At 46.0% G+C, this 25,597-nt stretch overlaps 1 protein-coding gene across 1 annotated transcript in view; it reads right to left on the reverse strand.

Annotated features, from left to right (window-relative positions):
• Positions 1-25,597, reverse strand: part of HELB (DNA helicase B) — a 785,178-nt gene that overhangs the window by 82,923 nt on the left and 676,658 nt on the right. Inside the window, exon 12 of the mRNA XM_069629731.1 lies at positions 847-1,701. Within this exon, the coding sequence (XP_069485832.1) occupies positions 847-1,701 (855 nt within the window). The remainder of the gene's footprint in view (positions 1-846; positions 1,702-25,597) is intronic.

Raw genomic sequence — 25,597 nt, forward strand, 5'->3', positions numbered from 1 at the left:
AGAGTGTCAATCAGACCTTGGAACAGTACCTATCTGTTGCTTCACCATGGCAATTCACGCTAATTGGGTGACTTTAAACAACTGCAGGATTTCATGCAATACGCTGCATTCATCAACTAGACAGAGCAGAGCCTTTTTTTTAAACATGGATGAACCTGTGAGCAAGAACCAGTCATCTAAATGTAAAACTAAATTAAGAAGTTGATTTGCAGAAAGTGACAATTTTCACAAATGATGTGTATGCGCAAAACAGAATAGACTGAAGACTGTGAATGAGATTGTGCTTTGTATTGAATGTATGGTATATGCCTGGAAATCCATAAAAGCATTTAAGACAAACTAACAGTGAAAAACACACAGCCCAGATTTCTGATCACATGTATGTCTAATGAAGGAGGACTTGCAGGAATTGAACAACCAATGCAGAGAAAGTACTTTAAGTACACTCCGAATACTGCAGACTCAATGGGAGTAAAGAGAACTGAAGTTTTGCATGGAGCATGTGGCTTCATCTTGGAGTATTCCTACGTAACTAGACATCCATGAATTAAGGGAAACAGTTGTGAAAAGGGGAAAGCTAATCTTTACCATTTTATTTGGCTAATGACAGCAAAACAAACATGATCTTTTAGGATGCCAATTTTGCACCATTTTCTTCACTTTGTAGGCACGCTGTTCAAGTTTACACATACTCATAACAGCACATTTCTCTTTTTATTTGAGCAGATCTGACACAGAAAAAGTCTTAGTTTGAGGCAATAAGTTAATGCACATTGCAATACAACTTCTGTGATTGATACACAAAAGGTTTCCAGATTACAGGTAGATGCTTTTGCAGAGACTTACCCGGGTTATCTTTGATGTGCTTTCACCAACATCCTCACCACTGGAGAATCTCTTCCGATTAGTGTTTGCACTGTCTCCACCACTGGATGACTGGATGACACAAAGTGATGACTTGAGCAAGTTGTCCAGTTCAGAATCGAGATCACCAAAACTGTCTACGCTGGAGTTCCCATTGGTGGCCATGGGTGCATTGTCAGTCCAACATCTGTCCGAACTACTAGATCCTTGATTAAAAGAAAGGTCCTTACATGTTAAAACGCATGCGGATGCCCCAGGATACTCGTTTTCTTGTTGCTGAGTAGGACAAGATATTGGAGCTTCTTGAACAAATCCGTCCAACACAAGGTTTTTCAAATTCGAGGGGCTTTGGGGAAACTGTACAAAGTTATTCATTTGTTTTTGCACCGGTGTGTCAAATGCTGCTTCCAAATCAGACTGAGTCATTTCATCATACACTGCATTGCCACAACCTGAATCAATATGTTCAGATACAGAGGCACAAGCAATTGGTATGGTGTTTTCACCTTCAATCTTTTGTAACGGGAACTGTGTGCTATACGTGTCCTGGCTTAATACAATTGGGCTGGATGGCACCTGGCCTTCTTGGCTTGAAGTGATTTGAGAGCAAGAGGTTGGGTCAGCACAGTCATTTCTCTGGGCGAATGTTTCTTTTAATCGCTGCCGCAGCCTAGTTTTTCTGGGACGACACTTGTTGGACACGGCTTTGATAAATTGATCTTCCTTTGCTACAATATACACACGTTGACGGCCACGCGTGACAGCGGTGTACACATGCTGCCAGTCCTGACGTCCCGCGCTTCCAACTACGTAGACAATAGTCCCCTCCTCAGAACCCTAAAACAAAGTTTGAAAAACAAATATTTTAAAAGTCCTGTTGATCAGCTTTGTAGAATAACATGTATAAGTCTAAATTGATCAACTTTATTTTAATCAAGAGCCCTAGCAGTAGGCATCGATAATTCAGTTATCAAGAACTATTGCGTGCAGAAGCTATTCTACATTGGAATTCTAATGGATCATAGAAGGATATTCTAAAGACACTTTTACCAACTAGGGTATCCCCATTTCAACCCAAAATATTTTTCCTATAACTTACTATACTTCTCTTTTCAAGGTTATGTTCCAAACTGATATCATTTGGTACAGTATTTAATTACTTAAGCATTATTGTAAAGGTATTTGTGGTGAAAAGGCCTATCCCTCCATACTTCAATGGTCTTTTACTTCTTGCACTGGGAAAACAGTGCTCAAGTTCAAACTGCATTAAAAAGAAGACAGAAAAGGGAAACTGGTAGAAGAATTATTAAAATAAAGTTAAACAGTTCCTTTTTTCAAGAACATTGGCGAAGTACACAATAGTAAATAAAATGCAATTGATGGCAAAACTACATAAAGGACAGTACAGTATTACAATAGACATGTGTTTTACAACTAAAAAAACAATGGTTTGTTTTGATAGTGCGTGGTACTTACTCTGCGTCTTAAGATTCAGAGACGTATCCCCACACATCCATGATCAGGTGTAGTACATAGTCATCCCGGAGGGCAGTCTTCTCAATGTTCACAGCAATTCACAATCTGGGAACTGTGCCTTAATTTACATAAGCAGCATTCCTTTCCAAAGCTTCTTGTCCTTCCACTCTTACTCTGCATTGGTAGAAGGTTGGACTAGTAATTCTGCTGCTTTTAGTTTCATAATGTTTAGTAGCTGTGCCTCACTCCAACATTTGGTCATTCTGGACCCCCGACTTCTGGAGTCCGATGAGCAATCATAAAATGTTTGGTGGGGGAAGGAAGTGGGATTGACAACTTAAGCTATTTTTCTTCTATAAAAATAAGATCATGATGAACATAGTGGCTAGACCAAGCCTCTGCAGTTCGTCTTCATATAGAGTACCATGTTTACCAAACGAATGCAAAGGGATCCTCATAGATACCTGCTGTATAGTCTCAGAGGTGGCATTTCCTTAAAAACTACAGATTCTGCCTTTTCACTAGTGAAGTGAGCAAATAGGGCACTATGTAATGGCAAACAGACACACCTATTCATCCTGCTGAGGCTTAAGAGTCCTGTGGAATTTTATTGTAAAACCTCTACCAGATATAGAAGTTTAGTGTCTCAGAAAAAGGGACTAGGGGGGAAAAAAGAAAAGAAGAAAACAAAGTTCCTAGCTTATGCCTTGTTACAAAGTGTTACTCTATGCCAAATCACCACCATGGTGGTCTTGAAGAATCAATGCGTCCCTGGAAGTTGTCACGTTTTGCCCCTGCCCGGGGTATCCAGACAGTAGTCTGCAGAGGAAAGGAAAAGGGATGGAGTGACACACTGAGGGGAAATATGGGACAAATAAAACAGTGGGGGAGAGGGGAATGTCCTTATTAAAGAAAGGATAGGGGGTTTCGATAGCCTGGGGTCATGACAATTCAGCCAAAGTCAAACAAAGACCAACATTGCAGAAATTAGAAGGGTATGGTTCTGCGGTGTCTGAAGGAGAAGAACAAGTTACTTACCAACTGGTAACGTTCTTTCAATTGAACGTTCCTCCAACGTATTCCACATGTTTGACATGTAATGTCCACAGTTGTGTACTTCGGAATTTTTTTCGGCAGAGCGCGTCCTGCGTTGATGGCGTCGGGTCGATGTCCCTCAAAGGCCTCCATTGAGGGCAACGTCACCGGATGTTATAAATAGGATGCACGGTGCCCGTAGCCTCAGTTTATGTTTTTCCCCTATAACGAGTGACATGCACACATCCAATGCCTGCTTGACTGCACATAGCCTTGCGGAAACCTAAGCTGCAATTGCGTGGGAAAATCTCCAGAGGGGCAGGCTGGGAGGGCGATGTGGAATACGTTGGAGGAACATCCAATCGAAAGAACGTTACCAGTTGGTAAGTAACTTGTTCTTCTAATGGATTGTGTCCTCCAACGTATTCCACATTTTTGACAGACTCCCAAAGCAGTACCAGAAAATGGAGGAGGGAAAATAATTTAGAGTACCCAATCAGATGGCGAATAGAGAACAGCCTTACCAAAGGCCATATCTTGACCATGGAGTGTACCCAGGGAGTAATGTATAACAAAGGTGTGGATAGAAGCCCATGTGGCTGCATCACAAATATTACTAATAGGAACGCCCCGCTGTAGGGCTGTGGAAGTAGCCACGCTCCTAGTGGAATGAGCTTGCAACCCTTCAGGAGGGTCCTTGCCCGCCAAACGGTAACATTCAGTAATGGTGAGGATAATCCACCTGGACAAGGTCTGTTTGGCAACAGCCTGGCCCTCTCGGTGTCCAGCATACCCCACAAAGAGTTGATCGTCCACTCTGACCCTGGACATCCTAGAAATATAAAAGCTCAGAGCTCTCCAAGGGTCCAACCTATGGAGTCACTCCTCTTCCTTACCAGGATGAGGAGGATAGAAAGAAGGAAGAACCACTTTCTGGCTCAAATGAAATTGAGACACCTTAGGTAGAAAGGAAGGACGTACCCTCAGTACAACCCTATCCTTGTGGGAACACAGTAAAAGGCAGCTTAGAAGAAAGTGCCTGCAATTCACTCACTCTGCGAGGGGAAGTAACTGCAACCAAGAACACCATCTTGAACGACAATCTCAAAGGACAAGAGTGCAAAGGTTCAAACGGAGCACCCATGAGGAATTTCAAAAGCAAATTTAGATCCCAAACCGGCACATGAAAAGGAGACGGCAGGAACACATTAGTGAGCCATTTAAGAAATTGGGAAATCAAAGGAATCTTAAAGTTCGAACATTCCTCAGATGAGCGCTTGAAGATAGACAGTGCCGCCATGTATCCCTTAATGGTACCCACTTGAAGGCCCCTGTGGGCCAAAGAAAGCAAGAAAGACAAAACCACAGGAATGGAACCCTAAAAGCATCAACATTTTGTCCTCTGCACCAGTCGCAAAACTTATGGCAACGGTACAGGGATTTTGTTGCTGGCCTCCTGGCCGAAAGGAACACTTCCATCACGTCATCCGGGAGGTCCCAATCCTTATACCTCAACCTTTCATATACCAAGCATGAAGGGTGAGAGCGCGGACCTCTGGATGGAGAACCCGATTTCCCCACCCCAGCCAACCCCCCCGCCCCCCCACCGAGAGCAGATCCTCTCGGTAGGGAAGATGGTATGGAAGGCAGATGGACATTTCTAGAAGGTCCGGGTACCAAGCTCTCCTGGCCCAATCCTGACCAATGAGGATCATGTGGGACCCAAACCCCCGTAACCTCCTTAACACTTGAGGAATGACGGGGACTGGAAGAAACGCCTACAGCAGTGGGAATAACCAATCTCCTAAGGCTCCTCTCTCAGAAGAAATTCCCTTGAGCAGAATCTCTCGCACTTCCGGTTGGCACTGGTGGCGAAGAGATCCACTGGTGGCGAAGAGATCCACTTGTGGGGTTCCCCAAAGGGCAAAGATCTCCAGAAGGACTTCCTGAGCCAACTCGCACTCGTGAGAGATCGTGCTCTGCCTGCTCAGAGCGTCTGCCACCGCATTGTTCTCTCCGGCCAGATGAACTGCCAAGAGCGAAATTCCCTGCTGGATTGCCCAGAACCAGAGCTGCATTACCTGTCTGCACAACGAAAGTGACCCTACCCCCCCTTTTTTGTTTTGGTAATGCATGGCCATTGTGTTGTCCGTCATGATCAGAACACTATTACCCCGCACAGACGTCAGAAAAGCCTTCAGGGCCAGCCTGATGGCCCTCAGCTCTAACAGGTTGATGTGGAGTTTGATCTCTGACAGAGACCAACGACCGATGGCGGTCAAGTCTTCGGCATTAGCTCCCTATCCTGTGAGGGAAGCGTCGGAAACTACAGTCACCTCCGGCCACGGTTGCCAAAACAGCTCCCCCTTCCTCAGGTTCCCCTTGTTGGCCCACCACAGAAGATCCTTGGAGACAGAGATTGGAATCTGAAAGGGATCCGACATCTTGCCTGAGAACTGCGACCACTGCATTTTGAGGACCCATTGCAGGGATCTCATCCTCAGCCTGACCTCCGGCACCAGAAAAATGCAGGTTGCCATGAGTCCGAGCAACCTTAAGAATTTGACAGCCGTGAGACTCTGGGCATGTTGATACTTGTCCACCATCTGTACAATGTGATGAGCCCTTACCTAGGGAGGCTAGCACTTCCCCAAGGACGTGTCCAACACAGCCCCGATGTACTGGAGCTGTTGGGAAGGTGTCAGATGAGACTTCTTGAAATTGAGAGAGAAGCCCTGCTTGTGGAGGGAGCGGCAAGTGGGACCGAGGTGATTCAATGCTTGCTCAGGGGAGCGTGCACGGATCAGCCAGTCATCCAGGTACGGGTAGATGTGAATCCCCCCTTGCCTCAGATACGCTGCCACCACCACCATTAGCTTGGTGAAGACCCTCGGGGCGGAGGTCAATCCGAATGGCAGGACCCGAAACTGAAAGAGCGAGTCACCAGCCGCAAACCTCAGGTACTTTCTGTGCTTGGGATGAATCGGCACATAAAGTAAGCATCCTGTAGGTCCAGAGACACCAACCAATCCTGAAGTTGAAGGGCCTGGAGGACTTGAGAAAGAGTGACCATCTTGAACTTGTCTTTCCTGAGAAGTTTGTTCAACCAATACAAATCCTGGATGGGTCTCAATCCCCTGTCTTTCTTTGGAATCAAAAAATATGGGGAATACCATCCCTTGTACCTCTCCGCTACAGGCACCAGGTCTATAGCGCCTTTCTCTAGCAGGGTCAAAATTTCCTGCACAAGAAGCGGATCTGGAAGCTTCAAAGAGATTCCCCGGGGGATTCTCATGAGGCCGCTGTACGAAGGGAAGGCAGTAGCCGTGGGCTTTTGTATCCAGAACCCGAGCATCCAAAGTAATAGCTCGGCATTCTTCGAGATGCTGAGACAGTCTGCCCACAACCGGAGAACCATGGGACATGGCCTCATGACTGTTTTGGAGCGGCTGCGCCTGAAGGCAAAGAGGCAGCTGCCTGAGCGGCTTTGGCACCTCCATTTCCCCGACCACCACGGGTACTTTCACGCTGACCGCTTTGGCTGGCTCCTCTCGTTCTACCAAAGGAGGAGTAGTAACAAAAAGAACCTCCCCACCACTGTCCTAGGACGAAAAGGCAGAGGTTCACGCACAGCTGCGCTTAAAGATCTTGCCACAGCTTTTGAGGCCTGCAACCTCTCAAGGCTCTCGTCAGCCTTGCTGCCAAACAAATGCGCGCCATCAAAGGGCATGTTCAAAAGATGCGCTTGCACATCTGGAGCAAAAGCCGACTTCCGCTACCATGCAAGTCTGCTTATAACGGTGCTCGCAGCCATGGACCGGCTAACACTGTCGGCCGTGTCCAAACCTGACTGAAGGGATTCACACATGGTGTCCTTGCCATCTTGCACGAGAGCAAATAACAAATCCCTTTCTTCCCCTTCGGGAATATGCTCAGCCGCAAAAGAAACATTTCCACAGAGTGTGAAAATCTTACCAAGGCACAAGTGGACTTAACTGATTCAGCTCCATACTCCCCGCAGAAAACCCCTTTCGCGCCCAACCGTCGAAGCGTTTGTCGTCCCTATCAGGATGGATAGTAGGGTACACCGCCTACCTCGAGGTGGCCGTAGCCGCCTGAACCCAGAAACTCTCGGGAGTAGGGTGAGATGAAAGATAGCTGGGGTCGCTACCGGAAGAGCAGTAGTTTTTAGTTAACGATTTGTTAACTGCCGGAAGAGATTCCGGGGTCTGCCAAGCAGCCGCCAACCTTTTCTGCAAGGTCAAATGAAAGGGTAACACCGGGTCAGAGGACAGACCTTGATCCAGAATATCCGTCAAATCATCCTGAACAAAATCTTCAGTAGGAGTTGACCAACCAGGATATTCCGTGACTCTTGCCATCAGTCTCCTGTAGGACGACTCAGCATGAGGCTCAGGCCTGCCAAACTCCACCTCAGGAGAAGTGTCTAAACCACTGGCATCATGAAGAGATTGCCTTAACCCTTCCAATTGACTATCCCCAGAAATTACAGGAGCCACATTGGGTCAACAGGGTCAAAATCTAAATCTGACCTCTCCTCCTCCTCATAGATGTCATCCAGAGGGAGGTAAAAGTCCTGTCTCGGGATAGCCGAGGGTCTGGAGTCCTTAACAGAACTTACAGACTTGGAAGTAGCCTTCTTTGGAGGATCCACAGTACCAGGAATCTCTGATGACAAATCCCGGCCAAAAGGCACTCAAAGGCGTCAGTCGACGCCAACATTGAGCCCATAGCAGGTTTCTGCGGTCTCGCTGGGGATGAGGACCGAGACCTGGAAGCACGTCTCTTGCGACCATCCTCAGCCTTGTCCGAACGGGACCTCGAAGGTTCCCGATGAAGATCGCGCCGAGGACCCATTCATCAGAAGGCACGGACGGAACTGTGCCCTGGGATTGGAAAATCGCCAGCATTTGCTCCCTGAAGGCAGCCCATTCCTCCGGAGTCGAGGACTTTGTTGGACAAGTCACTTTCCTCGCGGCTCCATCCTCCGAGGACGACGGGGAACGTGACCGGTGATGGCGTTTTCTAGAATGCCGAGATGAGGAGGATGAATGGCGGGAACCACTCCGGGAATGTGATCCCCGGGACTCCTTCCGACGCGGAGAGTCGCCCCTCGAATCGTCGGTGAACATCCCTTTAGACTTAGAATTACGGGACTTACTGGATTTAGAACCCCTACCTACCTGAAGCTTCCCCTTACGCTCCCGCAAGGCCTTAGCAGTCAGCGACTGGCATTTGCAACAGTCGTCAGTGTTGTGACTCTCACCCAAGCACCACAAACAAATGCAATGCGGGTCGGTAATTGACATCTTAGACTTGCAGTCCCGGCAATGGGAGTGAATTAGTGTGGAATTTATTAGCTAATCCAGTTGTGGTATTTTGTATTTTTTCTTCAAATCTGATTTCTGTGGTAATAAGTTGATTTAGTAATTTTTGTTTATTGTTATAACCCTCGAGTTTGTGCTCTTTAGGTTTACCCGCACACTTTTCTTTCCTGGTGTACTTAATTTGTCATTTGTGGGTTTGGTCGTTGTCATTTTCTGTTCTTGGGTTTTTCCCTTTTTCCCCTCCCCCTTTCATTGTTCCCCACCCCCCCCGGACCGTGCTAAAGATGTGTATTTAATAATGAACTATGCCATGTTGGCATTTTTATTATGTATATAGACCACTGAAGGTTAAATAAAGTCGATAATCGAACTTTTTGTTAAATGCATTGTTGTTTGCATCTACTCTCTACTGTGTAGTGTTCAATATCAAAATACAAATGATTAGCGAGATGAGAATCTATCTCTTCTCTATCTCTATTTCTGCCTCTTGATTGGCGAGGTCAGACACGTGACCCTAAGACACCATACTGTGGACCAATTTTTTAGTTTTTATTATTTAGGTGTTCCTAAAGTTAGGGGGCTCTTTTGGTCTCACAGTCTAATTCCCCTACCTCTTTTGTGTACATTGCCGGCAAGTCTTGAAGCCAGACCGCAGAGTTGGAGGGGTCGAAGAGGAAGGCATTCACAAGGAATACACTAGGCGCGCAGAGTCTCTGAAGAAAACACGTTTGCAGAAAAAACTGAACTGAGGCTACGGGCACCGTGCGTCCTATTTATAACATCCGGTGAAGTCGCCCTCGACGTAGGCCTTCGATGGATATCGACCCGACTCCATCGACGCAGGACGCCCTCTGCCGAAAAAGTTTCCGAAGTACCCAACTTCGGACATTACATGTCAAAGATGTGGAATACGTTGGAGGACACAATCCATTCAAAGTGAATATTTACTTCAGGGCCATTTCAGAGAGTTAATAGGCATTACCAAAAGTAGTGTGCAGCTGTGTGATGGACAAGGATGTGCTCAAGTGGTCCTTTGACACGTATCTGCTTTAATTGCCTGGGAGTTCAATAAATCCAAGCAAACAAACTCCAGAATAATACTGGGACTGCCATGCCCAGTGGCAAGGAGTGGACTATTAAAGAATACACTGTTTGGTAGGCAAATGTGGACAGAGAAACGCACAGGTACAGCATTCATTTAGAGCCAGGGTTGTTTTCTTTTCACAACGTTTTTACTGTCGTTTTTGGGCTGAAGAAACTCATCAAAAAATATGTGGGTGGCAGGCAAATAAAAGCAAAAAGCACAACTTTATGTTAACATTTATGACAAAGATGGATTTGAGAAAAATACATAAATCCTTACTAACCAACATTGCATAACGTCCCAGCAGCTTAACATAACCTGAAGTAGCATACAAAGCACAATAAAGTAGAGCAGTTCAAAGCCAGGCAGAGCTCAGCAAAGATAGCGTAGCACAGCACATCTAACACATAGTAAAAACAGCATAAGGGTGCAAAATGAGCACTCGCCATTAGTCATTGGCTAGTGATATATTTGACTCTTAGCGAGTAAGAAATTGTGTAGTGTGTACGTATAGAAATTAAGGTGTCTAGTAACTTGAAGGTTTGCCCACTGCCAGCATAACAGCAATGCAAAGGTAGCATGTCCCAAATAAGACATTTGATTGGGTGCTTGGAGAAGGGGCTTATAGGAGGACCCAGTGGAAGCTCAGCCTGCCATGGGGACAAATAGCAGGACTAGGAACACTGAGGAAGGGATGCATGTCTGAATGTGAGAATGCAAGGGTGAGGGTTCTAAGCCAGGCAGTTAGGAAGCCTGCCTGCCTGGGTGATGGAGGCGGTCTCTTGTCCTATCTATGTAACTTGCTTATAACTTATATAACTATGTATAAAGATACTTGAGAAGCTGTAATAAACTCTACAAGTAATCCTAAGAAGGCTGGAAGGTTCCCATTTTACATTTCCCTAGCATTCACTTTGTCATTACAGCATGTGATCCCCTGTGCCACCCCTTCTTATTAATCAAATTTTCTCCGCCCCTGAGACTGTTTGATCCCAACCCAAATCTTTAGCTAACCTTCACCACATGTGTTGCTACCTTCACAATGTGAAGATGCTGGCGAAGTAAAGGCATGCAGAAGTAAATGTATGACAAAGGAAATGTCGGGTGAAGTGAAGATAGACTCAGTAAGTGTAGGCAAAGTTTTATAGACAAAGTAAAGGGGGATACCATTAAAAATGTGGTCTTAACCTTTTTGATGGTGGCTCCTTACACAACAATGCATCCTTTTCTGTTCATCTCATGTTGATGAAAGCTTTTTTTCTTTCAATGATCACCCCTGCTTGCTGTGTCCGTGAGTTAGGGTTTTTGTGGGCGCACATTTCCTTCTGGCTTTTGTAAGGAAGGCATGGTATCAAACAGTGAAGACAGACACAAGTGAAAACATTTCAAGGGTGTTTATTGAACTTCATTGGGTTCGTTGAACGCCTATCTAAGCCTAAATCTAAAGATGGGAGCACTACAGGAGGCTATTTAAAGCACACCCGATGGATGAATCTTGCTTTGTGTTATTCTGCATTCTCTGCAGCAGAACGCTCATCGTGTCTTCTGCTTCTGATCCTGGGCTTAAGGGAACAAAGGCTTACCATCCTGGAATCCAGTCTTCAGCAGCACCTGTAAAGACAAAGAAAGAACAGGTTAGCACTACGGTCTTCAGTGGCAGCGCAATTCTTACCTGGTCCATCGGCTGTCACCAACGCCTCCCGCTGCATTCCGGCATCTGAAGACAAAGGCTTACCTACTCTTCGCATGCTGCGGAGGTCTTCGCACTGCATTCCGGCATCTGAAAGACAAAAGCTTACCAGCTCTTCGCACGCTCTGGAGGCCTTCGGCGCTGCATCCCGCATCTGAAAGACAAAAGAAAGTGCGTTTAAAGACATTGGGCAACTTTATTACTCACGTGCCATTACTCCTTCCCACGCCGAATCCAGTGGGTATTCCAGCACCCTTCAGCTTCTCTAAAGCTCCGAACTTGTACCTGCAAGATAAAAGGGACAGTTAGTGCGCATCGTGAAGCAGGCTACAAGCGCTTACTTACGTGCTTCCAGGCGCTTCTATTCCTCACGCGGGTTCGATCCTCAACTCTCATCAGCCCGCCATCCGCCATCGCCGGAACCCTGCTAAACAAGAGATATCATTACAAAAGACTTTTAAGACATTTGAAGTGCCCAGAACTTACCGTTCGTGCAGTTAACGACGGACAGCAGTCCTCTGAGGTCAAGAGGCCTGCACCCTTATCCAGTGAAGAAACTGGTTACGGCACCCTGCCCCGAGGCAGATGGAGAGCTCGGCGTTCACTTACCTAAGGTGAGGGCGTTAACCTTTGGGGTTCTACAGGAGAAGAGAAAGGGAAGAGGAGAGAGGCACCCAATAACCCCAGTTCATTAATCCCATATTTTCTATCTGCAGACATCTTACTCTTCGAGTCAGACATACAGTGCACAGAGGTCCAGCCCAAAGAGCCAACCGTGTGTTACACATCACCTTTGAAGATACGGCATTCACCCAGTCAAGACCGGCGCCTCTGCGGGAATCAGGTGAGCGTTACAGAACACAAAGCCTACCGCAAAACTCCCACCCAGGCGCTATGGAAACCTCGGATACCGACCAGCTAGCCCAGTTACTTGGGGAACTAAGAGCAGAAGTGCATGCAGCCCGTCAGGAAACGAATGCTCTAAGAAGGGAACTGATTATTTCCAAGGAGCGAACAGATGATCTCGCTAGACAATTGCTACAGTCACAAGCCGGACAAACTCCGTTACCCGCATCAGGGGCAAATCTTCCTTCAACATCCTCTACGAACCCAGTGCAGATCAACCTACCTGGGAATGTACCTCTGGCTCCGCCCGAACGATTTTCTGGTGACCCAAAGAGGTTTGCAGTATTTATTAATCAGTGCCGGTTGCATTTCTTATGCCGGCCAGCAGCCTTTCCAACTGATCAAGCTAAGGTAGCTTTCGTGCTTTCGTACCTTAGTGGCAATGCGGCAGACTGGTCGATCCCTCTAGTTAATCAAGATGATCCGGTTCTCCATGATTTTCAAGCTTTTCAGCTCAGTATGGAAAAACTGTTTGCAAGACATTCACAGGGGCAGGCCTTGGACAACGAGCTCCTTTCATTGCGACAGGGTAATCAAGACCTTTTGGCTTATATTGCGTCTTTCAACAGACTGATAGTGGAAACTCGATGGCCTGAGGACAAAAGGATTACGCTGTTTTATAGAGGTCTACGTGGAGAGCTCAAAGATGTGTTAGCCCAAGTAGTGAATCCCCCGCAAGACTGTTCGGACTATATTGACTTAGTCGTTCAAATTGACCACAGACTGCAGAACAGGAAGGCCGATCGTTCCAAGTTTGATGCTAGAGTATTTTCCAAACCACCAACTCCTACCAAAGGAGTAGACTCCGGGGAACCCATGCAAATAGGGGGCCTGAAAGGACCACTAACACAAAAGGAGCGGGAAAGGAGAAAACAGCTGCAATTATGCCTCTATTGCGGAAACTCGGGGCACTTTCTTCGAGACTGTCCGGTGAAACCAGCCAAGAAGGCAGTAGGAGCTGCAGTTACCAGGGTCACAAACTCTGAGCAGGGAAACGACCTCGCCCGACAAGAATAGAGGTCCTCTTGCCGAGCGTTAAAACCAGTTCAGTGACCTCGCATTTCGTGATACCTATGGTCCTCATTAGCCCTGAACATCCGGATCGATTACATGCGATTGAAGCTTACGTCGACAGCGGTGCCATCGGCAATTATGTGGATCATGAAATGGTTTTGAGGATGAATCTGACTCTTTGTCCAAAGGCTGTAAAGGACGTCATTACTACGGTGGATGGTACGGAGATAGCCTCCGGACCAGTAACGCATACCACCCAAGAAGTGACGCTAGTAAGTCAAGATGGACACCATGAGAAGATCGTGTTCGATGTGATCAAGGCCCCTCAGTTCCGGATTATTCTAGGAATTCCTTGGTTAGAGAAGCACAATCCTCAGATCGATTGGCAAGCAAGAACGGTTCAGTTTCCAGAATGTGTCTCTACTTGTCACCCTCGACCTGGTGTTGCACTGGCAGCAATTTCCTCGGAGGCTCCCCAGTTACCTCCTGAATACCTAGAATTCCAAGATGTTTTCCGGAAGGATCAGGCTAACTCTCTACCTCCTCATAGGTCTTATGACTGCCAGATAGACCTGATACCTGGATCTACTCCTCCTTGTAGTAGAATTTATGCCCTCACCGAGCCTGAGAATCTTCACCTCCGACAATACCTGGATCAATACCTAGCGAATGGGTTTATTCGTCCTTCCAAGTCCCCTGCTTCCTCAGCTTTGTTCTTCGTTCCAAAAAAAGGAGGGGACCTTAGAACTTGTATAGATTATCGCGCCCTGAACCAGATCACCGTTAAGAATAGATATCCGTTACCTTTGATCCCTGAACTCCTGGACCAAGTCAGAAAAGCATGCATATATACAAAGCTGGATCTTAGAGGAGCCTACCACTTGGTACGAGTAAAAGAGGGCGATGAATGGAAGACGGCCTTCCGCACCAAGTATGGGCTATTTGAATATCAGGTCATGCCCTTCGGACTTTACAATGCCCCGGCCGCCTTTCAATATTTTATGAACGATGTCCTCAGAGAGCTCATAGATGTGTGTGTTGTTGTTTACATTGACGACATCCTCGTTTATTCTTCATCGGAAACTGAACATCGGAAACACGTGAAAATGGTCCTCGAGAGATTGCGTCAACACAAACTTTTCGCTAAGTTGGAAAAATGTGTTTTCAACGTGACTGAAGTTGAATTCTTGGGATTCATATTATCACCTAGCGGAGTGCGTATGGATTCAAAGAAGGTCGATGCAATTCTCAAATGGCCATCGCCATCCTCCGTAAAAGGTGTTCAAAGCATGTTAGGCTTCGCTAACTTTTACCGCAGGTTTATCCCCGAATTCTCTCGAATAGTCCAGCCCATCACCGCCTTGTTAAAGAAAAACAAATGTTTTGAATGGTCTACCGAGGCGGAACAAGCTTTCCAGAATTTGAAGACTAGATTTATCTCTGCACCGATCTTAAAACATCCTCGCCCAGAACTCCCCTACATCGTTGAAACTGATGCTTCGAGCCTTGCCATGGGGGCAGTTCTATCACAAAAGGACCCAGTAACCAATCAGTTGCATCCCGTGGCATTTTGGTCCCGCAAATTCTCGCCTCCTGAAATCAATTACACTATTCCTGATAAGGAACTTCTAGCTATCAAGTCCGCCTTTAAGGCTTTGCGGCATTATCTTCTGGGGGCCCGACACACCGTTACTGTGATTACAGATCACCGAAACCTGCAATATTTGAAAACCGCAAAAGCTCAATCCTCTAGGCAACTCCGTTGGGCACTATTCTTTGCCGAGTTTGACTTCATAATTACCTATCGACCTGGTACAAAAAACGGTAAAGCTGATGCCCTTTCTCGGATGGGAGTGGAAGAACATTTGATCAATCCTAAACCTGTACCTATCATTCCCGAACAAAGAATTCTAGGTGTAATCGCCACACAATCCATAGAGGAAGTTAAGGATAAAGCCAGGCTACTGGTAACTCCAGCAGACATACAGAATTGGCATCTGCAGGGAAAGGACTTTACGGTGAAGGACAACCTATTATATTTACAAGAACGGTTATACCTGCCCAGCACAGATTTACAGAAAAAGGTAATCTCTTGTTATCACGATTCTTTAATGGAAGGACATCCCGGTATGACCAAGACCTCGGAAAAGATCAAGCGCTACTTCTGGTGGCCGTCTTGGAAAAAAGATATCAGAGACTTTATAATGTCCTGTGGAGTATGCGCCCAAAACAAGAGTCAAAAGGAAAAACCAGCCGGCCTCTTACGCCCTATTGACATCCCGCCTCGCCCTTGGCATACGCTTTCTATGGACTTCATCACCGATCTACCTCCATGCTCCGGATACAATACGATCCTAGTAATCGTGGACCTATTCTCCAAGATGGCGCATTTCATTCCACTCAAAGGCTTACCAACAGCAGCAACTCTGGCCCGAGAATTTCTCGAAAACATCGTCCGACTGCACGGTTTTCCTTCAGTTCTAATTTCGGATCGAGGTAGTCAATTTATTTCTCATTTTTGGCGAAGTTGCTGTCGGTCGGCTCAAATTGATGTGAGACTTTCGACCAGCCACCACCCTCAAACCGACGGACAAACCGAGAGGACCAATCAAACTCTGGAACAGTATTTGCGCTGCATGCTACCACAAACTGAAAAAACTTGGAAAGATATCCTTTGGATAGCCGAATATGCCTACAATAACTCTGTCCACTCGGGAACTGGGAAGACCCCGTTTTTTCTTTTATACGGTAGTCACCCTTGAACCTCGGAGTTGGATCCACTCCAAGATCTTGGAACACCAGCAGTAGACCACCTGCATTCGACAATCACCCAAGCCTTTAAGGAAGCTGTTTCTCACCTTCAAAGGGCTAAAGAACAATACAAGAAAGGAGCAGACCAACATCGGAAGGAAGCCCCCCAATATCAAGTAGGAGATCAAGTCTGGTTATCCACCAAATATCTACCTCTAAAAGGACCACGCACATTCAACCCAAGATACCTTGGTCCCTATTCCATCACTACCATAGTAAATCCAGTAGCGGTCAAGTTGGACTTGCCCCCTCACATGAAGATACATCCGGTCTTCCACGTCTCTCTATTAAAACCCGTGCAACCTCAAACCCGACTAACTACATCTCCAAAACCTATTCTAGTTGATGGAGAACTCGAGTTTGAAGTCAAAAGCATCCTGGATTCCAAGATCTCCAAATCTAAACTATTTTACCTGATTGACTGGAAAGGCTACGGTCCCCAAGAAAGATCCTGGGAACCTGCAGAATTGTCCACGCGCCTCGTCTAATCAAAAGATTTCATCGAACATTTCCTAAAAAGCCCAAACCCCTGGAGAAGCCCGGTTTGGGAGGGGCCTTGAGGGGGGGTACTGTCATGATCTCTGCTTCCAAAAGATCAGGACTTGCCTGACTCCCTTGGAAGCAGACCCATAACCCCGGTTCCGAGTGCCAGCCAGTCCCAATTGGGACCTTTTGGACCCTGTCCTGGCGCCAGTGGCACCAGGCTCATAAAGATGCCCAGTCCCAGCGCTGGAAGCGCCGGGCTCATAATGCTTGGGTGGACTTACCTGCAGCAGACCATGCTGCTTACTTACCTGCCAGTTGAACCCCTGATCCTCTTCTGTTTGGGACTACTTTTCCTGTTGGGTGGGGCAGGAGCCACTCCCTAGGTTCAGAACACTGGAACTCTTCTGGAAAGCAGGAACTCTTTTCTTACCTAGGCGTGGCTGTGGAAGGAGACACCTAAGCACTACAGGAGGCTATTTAAACCACACCCGATGGATGAATCTTGCTTTGTGTTATTCTGCATTCTCTGCAGCAGAACGCTCATCGTGTCTTCTGCTTCTGATCCTGGGCTTAAGGGAACAAAGGCTTACCATCCTGGAATCCAGTCTTCAGCAGCACCTGTAAAGACAAAGAAAGAACAGGTTAGCACTACGGTCTTCAGTGGCAGCGCATCTCTTACCTGGTCCATCGGCTGTCACCAACGCCTCGCGCTGCATTCCGGCATCTGAAGACAAAGGCTTACCTACTCTTCGCATGCTCCGGAGGTCTTCGCACTGCATTCCGGCATCTGAAAGACAAAAGCTTACCAGCTCTTCGCATGCTCTGGAGGCCTTCGGCGCTGCATCCCGCATCTGAAAGACAAAAGAAGGTGCGTTTAAAGACATTGGGCAACTTTATTACTCACGTGCCATTACTTCTTCCCACGTCGAATCCAGTGGGTATTCCAGCACCCTTCAGCTTCTCTAAAGCTCCAAACTTGTACCTGCAAGATAAAAGGGACAGTTAGTGCGCATCGTGAAGCAGGCTACAAGCGCTTACTTACGTGCTTCCAGGCGCTTCTATTCCTCACGCGGGTTCGATCCTCAACTCTCATCAGCCCGCCATCCGCCATCGCCGGAACCCTGCAAAACAAGAGATATCATTACAAAAGACTTTTAAGACATTTGAAGTGCCCAGAACTTACCGTTCGTGCAGTTAACGACGGACAGCAGTCCTCTGAGGTCAAGAGGCCTGCACCCTTATCCAGTGAAGAAACTGGTTACGGCACCCTGCCCCGAGGCAGATGGAGAGCTCGGCGTTCACTTACCTAAGGTGAGGGCGTTAACCTTTGGGGTTCTACAGGAGAAGAGAAAGGGAAGAGGAGAGAGGCACCCAATAACCCCAGTTCATTAATCCCATATTTTCTATCTGCAGACATCTTACTCTTCGAGTCAGACATACAGTGCACAGAGCTCCAGCCCAAAGAGCCAACCGTGTGTTACACATCACCTTTGAAGATACGGCATTCACCCAGTCAAGACCGGCGCCTCTGCGGGAATCAGGTGAGCTTTACATTTACTCGCGTCTTTCATCACACCCGTTAATATTCTTTGCTCTCAATACAATGTTGCTGCTTGCAACCTTGACTTCAACACAGACCGGTCTTGTATCAGTCTCCCCGACTCACCGGCTGTGTGGATTTCTCTGGCGCTGCTTTGATCTTGGAGCCAAGGACAGTACCACAGTGGCTGCTGCTCCTCCCCGACTCAGCCAGTCATGCAGGAGGTTCCCGGGTATTTCTGACATACAATGCAGGATTCTTCAGTCTGGTTTCCTGGTCTTACACTTTTTAATCTGAAGGTTTCTGGAAAGTAACGGTTTCTCGCCAACAAGGTCAAGGGTATCTCCCTCCTAGATTTTCCTTCTCGGTTTGCCACATTTCTCCCCTCGTTCCGCTGCTGCCTGGAAAACGCTGCTCCTTTGTGTGCTCTCGTGTTCTGCCATTTATCTGTGTGGGGAAGCTTAATGGAAGTCAGGTGTGAGTTGTTAAAAGTAATCGTCTGACTTTGCCTGAGCATAGCAGTGGAAAATGCCGGGTGCATTGCTCGGGTACGAGTCTGTTTTCTTCCAGAGCGGGCTGTCTGTGTGAAAGCGTTCATGTAGGGAAGGGGTGAGGGTGAGGTAAAGTTCCCAGGTATCCTACCTGGTAGGATGGGGTGAAGGTGTTGCAGGGGGTGGGGGGGAATACCGCGTCTTGCCATCAGTTGTCCCACTCCCACAAGACCCCTCACCCAGGTGATCCCCCCCCCCCACACTGGTCCACCCCCAGGAAGTGGATCCAAAAGCGATGGCCATGCCCTGGCCACCTTGATGACAGATCCTCGGGGACTAGTCGGTGACACACCTTCCGATTTCTCACATTTTGAAGCAGTGAGTATTTCCCAGTGTTCATTCATTCTCCTCACCCTTCCAAGGCCTCAAGAGATGTTCTATCTAAATCCCTAATAGGCACACACTGTCTATATTGCCAGAACTAAGGAGCGCTGTGTTGATCGGATGCACAGGACCACAAAACGGAAAGGCCATTTGCAAACAAACTATTTCCAGATGAAACATCCTGCATTAAAGCATGCTATGAGCTGGCCAATACCCTGGGACATGGGTAAATCTCCTGCTCAGCAATGCTGACCCCTGAGCTGCTATACAGATAATTCTCAGCCTTGTGTCTTGGCCCACTCAGATTTCTCCCAATAATGTTGGGTTCAATGAGTCAGGGACTCCAACTTGCTTCACCCACATGACAGATACTGTGAGAATGGAGGACTTTGGTATTGAGACCCGCAGACCACAATCGTGATCGCAGCCTGCAAGAGTATAACAGAATGATGGAGAGAGAAGTTTCGAGCAAGCGAGGTCCATGAGTCAGTTGGTATGAACCTCTTAAAGGTTTATGGGTGAGACTGTGGTATATGCAGCTATACATGATATTGGCAGACAGCATGGCAGGGAGAATGAGCAGCACACAGATCGACCCAGGTACTCCATAGAGAGATTAGGCAGCTGTCATGAAAGGGTCACTTGATTATAGGATTGTGGGGCCGGCAGGTAAAGTTTCAGCCTGCAAAGCGACAATGGATCAGCAAACACTGTTGGGTACACCTGGGCAGGAGGAGTGCTTGCTGGTCATCAGCCAAACGGGCCCATGTGTCCCCAGTAAGACTCATTTGGCCCCAGTTCCCTATTAAGCCAGCATACAAAAGGGGACAGTGACAGAGCGAGGGTAAGGATATTTAGAGAGAGATTGACAGTGAGGAGGTATGAGTATTTGTATTTATTTGAAGAATGGGATGTCAATTTTGATTGCAAAGGACTCCTTTACAGATAGGCATTTCTCAGAAGGGTGTCTGTGCAATAGCACAAATATGACAACTGGTGAGCTGGTTTGAGTGTGTGACCATACTTGGCCATAAATCAGGGAAACAACCAAAAACAAAAGCACAAGGAAACTAAAAAGGAGTACTGTACAGATATATTACAATGCACTAGAAGGGGTGATGGGGTTAGGTAGGGAGGATGGGAAGTGGTCAAGAGGAGCTCCATGTTTGGGATTTTGGAGATTTTCACACTCAATCTGCCTTTCATTGTGATAGGGAGTGGGTTCCAATGCAGCAGAGTAGAGCGAAAGAGCGGAAGCTAGAAGAGGCACGGGAGCATGGTTACAGTGAGGTTGATTGCAGAGGTTAAGCAGAGGCAAACGAGATGAGGAATAGACAGAGATACAGTCAGACAGAGGTACTGAGGAGCATGGCCATTGATAGCTTTGTAGACTAGGAGAGGGAACTTGAAAAGGGAACGGTTGTACATGGAGAGCCAACCATCATGGTGTTGGTAGTTAGAAGTGTGGGAGGGTCTGGATAAGGTTGTAAAGAGTGCGGATAGCGACGTTGGAAACTTTGCCTAGAGGAATCAGTAGAGAGGAAGGTTAAGGATTAGGCTTGTGCAGTAGTACAGTTTACTGGGCACGAGGGTGGAGATTAGTTTTTATTTTATTTGTTTACGGTTTATAAAAAAAACTTTACAAAACATTTACACAAATGAACATAACATATAATTCTTAAGAAGAAAAACATGAAAAAATACAAAAAAAATAGAATTCATTCTTTTTCCAAATTCAGTGATTACACAAATTTTGCAGTTGCTATCTGTATTCTCTCAGAGCTGGTCGACGGAATCCGCGTCCATAACGCCTCTGCTTTTAGGATAGTACAGTTCTCAAATAAGTGTCTAAAGTAATAGTTGCGTCTATTATTGAGTTTTTGACATTCAGAAATCAGATGTTGTAGTGTTTCTGTTTCGGTAGACCCACACTCGAACATGCACATACTTTCTTCTTTTTTTATCTGGTTCCTTCGAAGTTGTATTTCTGTTGTATAGTGTAGATTTAACCGCAGACGCAAAATAATTTGTCTCAGTTGGGAGCACAGGATTTTCTAAAAATATCTCTCCGTTCTGATCTTTTTTCCCCATCAATATGCCAACTTGGCTTGGTTTATAGGCTTTCGCACTTTCCATTGTTGTTATCCAATCGTGCAGATACATTTTCTTTAGGGCATGTGAAGGGATCTGCAGCAATAGCTCATCCGTTCTGTCTGCTTCATACAGAGTTTCATTTATACATTTTTCCATGCATGCTAAAACGGATGGCTTGTTTTCTTCATATATGTGGCCAATATAGTCATTACAGTTTCCTCTGGCTCTTCCTCAAGAAATGACCTATGTAGATTACAAAGTTTCCATTTATACATACCGTATTATGAAGGAATGCCCAGTTCGTAACGGCTTTTTGCCATAGGCATAGATGAACAAGTTACAAGGTAAGAAGTAACTTGTTCTTCGAAGGGATTGTGTCCTCCGACGTATTCCTTATCTTAGATAGGCTCCCATAGCAGTATTCTGTTATTGGAGGTGGGAGTACCGACTTCATGCTTCCTCTTATTGATGAATAGAGTGCAATACTGCCCTTCCAAACCTAGTCTCTTGACTGGAGGAGGAATCCAAGTTGTAAAACCGTGTAAACGTATGGACGGACGACCATGTGGCAGCCGCACATAGGTCTCTAACCGGCACTCCTCTTTTGAGGGCCGATGAAGCTGCAATACCTCTGGTCGAATGAGCCCTAAGATTTTGAGGGGGCTCTTTTCCTGCCAGTTTATAACATTCCAAAATGGCTACAATTATCCATCTGGAAATGGTCTGCTTAGTTATCGGTAACCCCAGCTTGTGACCTGCGTAGCCTACAAACAGCTGGTCTGCTTGTCTTATCCTGGCCAGTCTACTAATGTAAAAACTTAAAGCCCTTCTTGGGTCCAGCCTGTGTAACCTCTCTTCCTCTTTCCCTGGATGAGGAGGAGGATAGAAAGATGAAAGGGTAATCTTCTGAGTGATATGAAATTCAGAAACCACCTTTGGGAGGAAATTAGGCTTCACTTGCAGAACAACTTTGTCTTTGTGAAAGATTGTATGAGGGGGGGTTTACAAGAAAGAGCTTGTAACTCGCTCACCCTTCTAGCAGATGTAAGTGCTATTAATAAAACAGTCTTAAGGGTAAGAAATCTTAACGAACAAGAGTGGAGTGGTTCGAAAGGTGTGCCCATCAGGAAAGTTAGGACTAAGTTTAAATCCCATAGGGGAACCTTGAATGGTCTTGGGGGATAAACATTAGTTAACCCCTTTAGAAACTGTATTACCAAGGGTAACTTGAAATAGGATGGTTCTTCCGCAGTGCGCTTAAAGATGGATAGCGCTGCGAGATAGCCCTTGATGGTGCCAACTTGAAGGCCTGAATTCGCTAAATAAAGTAGGAAGGACAAAACCATTGGTGTACCACATGAAAAGGGATCGATATTCTTTTCTCTACACCAGCTGCAAAATCTGTTCCAACGGCAGCGGTATAAAGATTTTGTTGCTGGCCTTCTTGCCGAAAGCAACACCTCCATATCATCATCAGGGAGGTCCCAATCCTTGTACCTCAGCCTTTCAGAAGCCAAGCGTGAAGGTTGAGGGTTTTGATGTCTGGATGGAGAACCTGACCTCCCTTCTGTGAGAGCAGATTCTCTCCGAGTGGAAGTCGAATTGGAGGGCAGATGGACAAGTCTAGAAGGTCCGGGTACCACGTTCTCCTGGCCCAATCCGGGGCAATTAGGATCATGGTTTTCCAGAATCTTCTCAACTTCCTGATCATTTGAGGAATGACAGGGACCGGTGGAAACGCGTACAGAAGCGGAAACTCCCAGGCCACTATGAACGCGTCTCCCAGAGCTCCTCTCGGGGGAAATTTCCTTGAACATAACAGATCACACTTCCTGTTGACACTTGTGGCGAACAGATCCACCTGAGGGGTTCCCCAAAGGGCGAAGATCTCTTGAAGGACTTCCTGAGCTAGGTCCCACTCGTGGGAGGCTGTTCTGCCTGCTCAGAGCGTCCGCTGTCAAGTTCTTCTCTCCGGCTAGGTGAACTGCCAATAGAGAGATTCCTTCTTGGATTGCCCAAAACCAGAGCTGCATCGTCTCTCTGCACAGAGGTAGTGATCCTACGCCTCCTCTTTTGTTGAGGTAATGCATGGCCACTGTGTTGTCCGTCATTATCAGGACATTCTTTCCTTGTACAGATGGCAGAAAAGCCTTCAGCGCAAGTCTGATGGCCCTCAGCTCTAACAGGTTGATATGTAGTCTGGACTCCGATGGAGACCAACGACCGCTGACGGTCAAGTCGTTGGCGTGGGCTCCCCACCCCGTGAGTGAGGCATCCGTGACTACTATTATCTCCGGAGGGAACAAAGGAACACAAGCTCAATTACCCCTCTTTTTGTCCGCCTCGCAGCAGGGCAGGGACAGAGGGATTTTTGGATAGATATATTTCTTGTCTATCTGAGAGTCGCATAAAAATATTTCATTATTCAGAGGGTAGTCACAGTAAAAAACATATTTTAATAGTATAATTTATACACTTTTGTAAGTGGTTGGTGCTTTCCACCAGGCACCTCCAGACTTAGAAAACAATACATACAACTAAAAAGTCCAAACTAACACATACATATTCTGCTTGTGGTGTCTTAGGTTAGTAGAGTGACAATTCTAATGATGCACTTTGTCAATTTTAATTTGTTGACTTTCGAAAAATGGGGAAACTAAGACATTCAATGTACAGCATGCAATTTTAAACGCTGCAAGAAAACACAGTTGTTTCAGTGTTAGGATGTCTACATATGTTTCGGCACATAATATGCATCAACACCATCCCTGGTGTTCTGCTATTTTAGTTGTGGCCCTCTTCAGGACAGAATGTTGTTTTTCGGAATGACAAAAAGTTCAGAAAAAACCCAAGGTGTTCACGTTGTTTTTCAGTGCTGTAAAGGGTGGAAATATGGAATTTGTGTTAGTGGTGTATCTAGGACTCAACTTGCATTAAAAACTCTTATGATAGAAATTTATGCGACATGGATACAATCTTCTCCACATTCCCACTTCTCACTGACCTTTATATGCTTTTGTGGTCGGACTTAAGATTATTATTTTTGTTCTAGGCAAGCGTCGAAATCGCTGTCATGCCCTGGATGTCATCATACAGTTGGTTGCCTATATCTTATTTGGGCTTAATGGTTGGTCCTTACGTCGAAGTAATTCAGACTTTCGAGCCTACGGACACAATTGAAAATTTAAAACAAACCGTTTGTTGCGTTTATGCGTGTTGGTATTTCAAACATAGAAGTTGTCTTCATTGTTTACTGACCTGAGAGTATCGTCAGAGGATATAATTTAATTTGGCGCTAGTTGTTTTTGCAGAGATGCATGTCCCCTACATGTGGGTTCCCAGGGGTACCTTCTTTTCCAGTTTGACAGAACCTGTGGGGGCAGATGGAATAAAACCTGCGTTTAGGAGGCCAAATCTCCACATGAGCCGTAATATGCTTTTTTTCCTATCGCTAACGTGGTTTCGTGGTTGTTTTATGAAACATTAGCGTTTAGGTTTTGTTTACCTTCTATTTGATTCGATGAAACGATCTTTACGTATCGTAGTGCAGCTCCTCTCAGTTTCGACATAGAGGTACCAACTTGTTTGAGTTTGGTGTTTCAAGAGATGAAATATATTACTTCCGTATTGCTTCCGTAGTTGCATATCATGTGACTGCCAAGTACGTCTTTCGAAAAACCCGTTCAAAAAAAAAAAAAAAAAACTGTATGATGACATCCAGGGCATGACAGCGATTTCGACGCTTGCCTAGAACAAAAATAATAATCTTAAGTCCGACCACAAAAGCATATAAAGGTCAGTGAGAAGTGGGAATGTGGAGAAGATTGAATCCATGTCGCATACATTTCTATCAGAAGAGTTTTTAATGCAAGTTGAGTCCTAGATACACCACTAACACAAATTCCATATTTCCACCCTTTACAGCACTGAAAAACAACGTGAACACCTTGGGTTTTTTCTGAACTTTTTGTCATTCCGAAAAACAACATTCTGTCCTGAAGAGGGCCACAACTAAAATAGCAGAACACCAGGGATGGTGTTGATGCATATTATGTGCCGAAACATATGTAGACATCCTAACACTGAAACAACTGTGTTTTCTTGCAGCGTTTAAAATTGCATGCTGTACATTGAATGTCTTAGTTTCCCCATTTTTCGAAAGTCAACAAATTAAAATTGACAAAGTGCATCATTAGAATTGTCACTCTACTAACCTAAGACACCACAAGCAGAATATGTATGTGTTAGTTTGGACTTTTTAGTTGTATGTATTGTTTTCTAAGTCTGGAGGTGCCTGGTGGAAAGCACCAACCACTTACAAAAGTGTATAAATTATACTATTAAAATATGTTTTTTACTGTGACTACCCTCTGA

Source organism: Ambystoma mexicanum, chromosome 12, assembly GCF_040938575.1.
Source record: "Ambystoma mexicanum isolate Mex_15411 chromosome 12, UKY_AmexF1_1, whole genome shotgun sequence".
NCBI lineage: Eukaryota > Metazoa > Chordata > Amphibia > Caudata > Ambystomatidae > Ambystoma > Ambystoma mexicanum.